Raw genomic sequence first — 4,643 nt, forward strand, 5'->3', positions numbered from 1 at the left:
CACAATCTGGTGTCCTTTGAGCTGGTTCTTTGAGCCCAGTTTAGTTCACATCCTCTATAAAAACAACTCAGGCAGCCATCTCAGAGCCACCCCACTGTACTGCTGGCTTTGTTTCCAGTTGCCCACACTCCACAGCAGGCAAGGAGCTATGGCGCCCACCCCACCCTTGCTCACAGAGACAGCAGCTGTGAAAATGAAGACCCCAAACAGTCTTTCCAGGGGAGTTACGGCCACAAACAAGCTCTCTTTGTCAGCCATGGCATTTGAAGGTCTGTTGAGGCTGAAAGTTCAGAGAGAGAGTGGGGTAGCAGGTCAGGGATCCAAGCTGTTGATAATTGCTTCTAAAGCAGTGTGTGGAAACAGCTGAAGGTTAGATCGAAGCATGCTTTGGCTGGCCGTCGAAGCCAACAGAGATGGAACAGGTCTCACCAGTGGTAGGGTTGGCATGATAAGATTACCCAAGCTGGCTAGAGTCACCAGGGCGAGAGGAAGCATAAAGTCAATTAAAAATGTTGAATATATGATATATATAGATTCTCGGGGAAACCCCCCCCAAGTGTCTGTCACTGATAATAATGTTATTTTTGGCCGGGGGGGGGGGCATTTTAACAGTCGGCTACAGTCGCAATACAAGCAGCGTGTCCCCGCGAGGCTACGTCCCCAGCAGTACTCCCCAGCAGTCCAATTACAACACAGTCAGCACTAGCATGAATGGATATGGAAGTGGCGCCATGGCCAATCTAGGGGTCCCTGGCTCGCCTGGATTTCTTAATGGCTCCTCCGCTAACTCTCCCTACGGCAGTAAGTGTCTGTTTTTGTCACACGTCATCACGCAGATTCATATTCACTACAAAGTCGAGTGTGTGTATTGCTTGGATGTTCTGTGATGTGAGCTACTGGATAAAAGGAAGGGTGGCCCCAGAGGCTGGGCGTCCAAATGACAACCACAAATTGACCTAATACAGCCCTCCCCAACAACGCCATCTCATTGGCCACCAAAATAAAATCTGAATCACACGGGGCTGCTCAATTGGAAGAGAAAGCCCGACCCCCAAAGCGTTTGCCTGTTATCCAGAGTGGCCGAGCCGAAGCATGTCATGTCTTGTTTTGTGGCCCCTCCCTGTGCGAGGCGAGGCCCTCAGAGCTCTCGCTGTGGTGCTGCACCACAGCCCGCGCGTGCTGACCGTGTTTGCTTTGTTGCAGTAGTGCCGTCCAGCCCCACCATGGCAGCCTCTTCGGTCACCCTCCCTTCAAACTGTAGCAGCACACACGGCATTTTCTCATTCTCACCTGCCAATGTCATCTCCGCAGTGAAACAGAAGAGCGCTTTTGCGCCCGTGGTCCGGCCCCAAGCCTCACCTCCTCCTTCCTGCACCAGCGCCAATGGGAACGGACTGCAAGGTGAGGGCGTGTGGGTGGGTACTCAGGCCCCCAAGGCCCCTTCCCAAACGCCTAGCATGCCTGTGGCATTGCATGTGCTTTACTGGTCTGCATCCTCCTTCCTATCCCATAGCCACCTAAAGGCGTGGTCCTCAAGCCCTACCGAGTACCAGATTCTACCTCTAAGTTTTGTCCAGTAGCACTTCCATGCCCCAAGGGTGGAGCCTCACTGGAGGGGAAACAAGACTACAGCAAGAGCAGAGCCCCATGCAGCAGAGTACCCAGGCCTGGTCCTTCTCCGTGCAGGGCATGACCCTGCCTTTAATGTCAAGCTTGCAGCCTCTTTATTAAAGGGGCAGCAGAAACAGTCTCAGATGGATGGCAGGTCACTGTACCATCTACAGAGCCCATCCCAGACTCGGCTTGCTCCCTTTGCCATGCGGCAGAACCTTATTTACAACCTTACTACCACAACAACGAGTCTACATGGCTTTGCTCTCTCCTGGAAAGGCCTGAGCATCCTGACCCAGGGCAATTTGTGTATCATTACTGGGCAGCAAGACTGTCTGTAGTTGGGAATGAATGTTCTCTCTCAGTTTAGAGTGGGAAGGGTTAACCCAAGGGCAGAACTACCACTTGGACACAGCTGTCCACAGCTGGGGCCGTGTGGAAGAGATACCAAGCGCCTTTCCCAGCACTGAGGGCAGCTCATGCTGCATGTGACCTGCAATGAGTGTGGTGGTGAAGCCGTATGGGTGCCCCTAGGCCTTTGAAGGCTCACATGGGACTCCCTGTGATGTATTGGGCCACACTTACTTGACGTAAGTGGCCATCATCTGGCCTCTTTCAGACACCACCTTGGGTATGTGCTCCACTGGGTGAAAGTCAAACCCATTCTCCTTTAAACACATGAACCCATTCAACCAGTATTTACTGAGTGCCTACTATGTGCCAGGCTCTCTGCTGGGTGCCGAGGACGCAACCGTGGAGAAGACAAACTGGCCCTTTTGTGAAGTCGGTGGTATATTCCACTTTGATGAACTAATGCTCAAAAAAGGAACTGGAAAGGTATCAATGATTTGAACTCATTGTCTTCACAACACCTGTCTGTGCTGATGGGATGCCCAGGCCCCGGGCATTGCCAGCCAGCCTCAGAGCTGTCCTTGGGCACCAGGCCAGCGCTGCTTAGCAGGCAGGCAGTGAGGGCAGGTGTCTGTGGACATGCCCCAGCGTCGAGGCCGACTAGGTGGTACCACATAAGCAGTGTGTACACAGGGGCCTGCCAAACCATAAAGTTGTAACGGTGAGTCGGAGATAAATTAATATCGTTGAAATTAATGGACTGAGAAATTGAAGCTCACATCACTACATGAACAAATGTATTAATATGTTATACATAAATTAATGAGAACAGTCATTCTGACAAAAATTAAACAACACCAGAGTTAAAAGATTTTAAATTACATTCGGACCAGGAGTTCACTACAGAGCTGGCTGCACTTGGCGCTTCAGTGCCAAGCTTCTCTAATTTTAAAAAGAGAAAACAGTACTCTGAGGTGGTGTGGTGCCTCCATCACTCCATGGCCTTGAGATTCCAGAGCAGTTGGGCCGTGTGTGGCTTTGATCTGAGAGCCTGACTCACCCTTACGCTACAGAGCTGCTAGTAGGAGGTCAGAGCCTGGGCCCAAAGGCAGAGGGGGAAAGTGAGGCAAGTCTCCATTTTACTTAGGAAAAGCAAGGCCTGCAAGCCATGGCCAGGCTGGTTCCCATCTTTTCAGAGAGTGAGCTTCCTTTTCCTTTGAACAAAATGTGGAGACATATGCAAAGTAGAGAGCAAGCGTGCCCTCTTGCAGAGAAGGCCTTTACAGAGGGCTGCGGCACTAAAAAGGTTTGCTGGAATCATGCCACCAATGTGCCCTCACCCCAAGAAGTAGACTTCCCAACATACCTCTGCCACGAGCAAAGCTGACTATAAAGAGAGTTGAGCGAGTCTGGCTTCCCTGTGGCTCGTGGCACAGGAGGAGCAAGCTGGGCCCACAGGAGGGTTCGCGTGTGGGGTGGTCGGCATTAACTGCTGTCTCCTTCTCTTTTGCAGCTATGTCTGGGCTGGTAGTCCCGCCCATGTGAGGGACTCTGTTTACCTTCACAGCACCCAGCATCCAAGGACGGACTTCAGGGGACACATGTAGTGTGTTAAGACATGCTGATGGGAACGATACCTTCAAAACTAAAAATCAGCAACAGTTGAATGCTACAAAAGACATTTAAAGATTTTATTTAAACTGTTAAGAATCAACACGCGAACAAAGCCTACTTCTTCATGAACAATTCCATTTTATTGACTGAACTTTTCTCATATTTTCACATTTCTCAGTCCTGAAGATTAAGGAAAACAAAGCGACGCCTATTTTGTATAAAGTTTCTGATTCCGTCTTGGCTGTCTAGTGCGTGCTATCTGTGTGGGGAGAAGCTTCGTGAATATGCACCATTTTGATGCCCATGCAACACTTGAGGAAGAAAGCCTCGAAACATTTTTCTGTACTCATATTTAGATTCACAACGGTTGTGTATCTCTATAATGTGAAATATTTTTTTGTGGTGAAAAAAAGGGGGCCAAGGAGGTATGAGCCATTAACTGGAACAGAGGAGGATATGACTAGGTGAATTTGGGGTGGCAGGGAGGGAGGGAGGGTTTATCATTGCTTAACTTCATCTTAATGAAATGAAACTTTGTAACTTATTGTAGTTAGAAATCGTAACTTTGATATCGAATCTCTTGCCTTCAACAAGCACACTGACAGAGAAAAAAAAATATGCTACTGTCTGTTGGTTCCAATATTCTCCCACCTAGAGCTTCCTGTTAAAGCAAGTGCGATCAGCAACATTTTTTCAACTTTTGCGCACTGTAAACCTATTGCATTCTTAGGCTACTGTGAGGTCTATGTTTCTTGTACCTGAAATTGTCCTTTTGACTTCTAGACCCTTCTTCCCCGATGTGTTTTGTATGTGGTTATAAAATTGTAGACTTTTGTGATTTTGCCAAAGTTGTAGCTAAATATTTATACACTTGTCTTGAATTTTTTTCAGATCCACTTAAAATATTTAGAAAAACGAGTTTTGTTCCTTATGTATCTTATAAGGGATAAAATGCTCTTTCATGCGACACTTCCTTTCCCATGAACACTTGCAGTTGCTAAGGGACTTTATTTTGTAACATATCAATTATAAATATTGTATTTATCTTTGAAATTTTGTACATTGCT

At 48.1% G+C, this 4,643-nt stretch overlaps 1 protein-coding gene across 15 annotated transcripts in view; it reads left to right on the plus strand.

Moving 5' to 3' along the window:
* Window positions 1-4,051, plus strand: part of Ebf3 (EBF transcription factor 3) — a 117,171-nt gene extending 113,120 nt beyond the window's left edge. For 2 of the 15 annotated variants that reach the window (XM_027409084.2, XM_027409085.2), the window contains exons 14-17: window positions 613-801; window positions 1,204-1,401; window positions 2,336-2,448; window positions 3,476-4,051. In XM_027409084.2, coding sequence (XP_027264885.1) covers window positions 613-801; window positions 1,204-1,401; window positions 2,336-2,448; window positions 3,476-3,493 — 518 coding nt within the window. In that variant the 3' untranslated portion in view covers window positions 3,494-4,051. The remainder of the gene's footprint in view (window positions 1-612; window positions 802-1,203; window positions 1,402-2,335; window positions 2,449-3,475) is intronic. The other 13 variants (XM_027409088.2, XM_035442138.1, XM_027409086.2 and 10 more) reach the window with 9 other exon arrangements.
* The last annotated feature ends 592 nt before the right edge of the window (window positions 4,052-4,643 follow it).

The sequence above is a fragment of the Cricetulus griseus genome, chromosome 3 (genome assembly GCF_003668045.3).
Source record: "Cricetulus griseus strain 17A/GY chromosome 3, alternate assembly CriGri-PICRH-1.0, whole genome shotgun sequence".
NCBI classification, from domain to species: domain Eukaryota; kingdom Metazoa; phylum Chordata; class Mammalia; order Rodentia; family Cricetidae; genus Cricetulus; species Cricetulus griseus.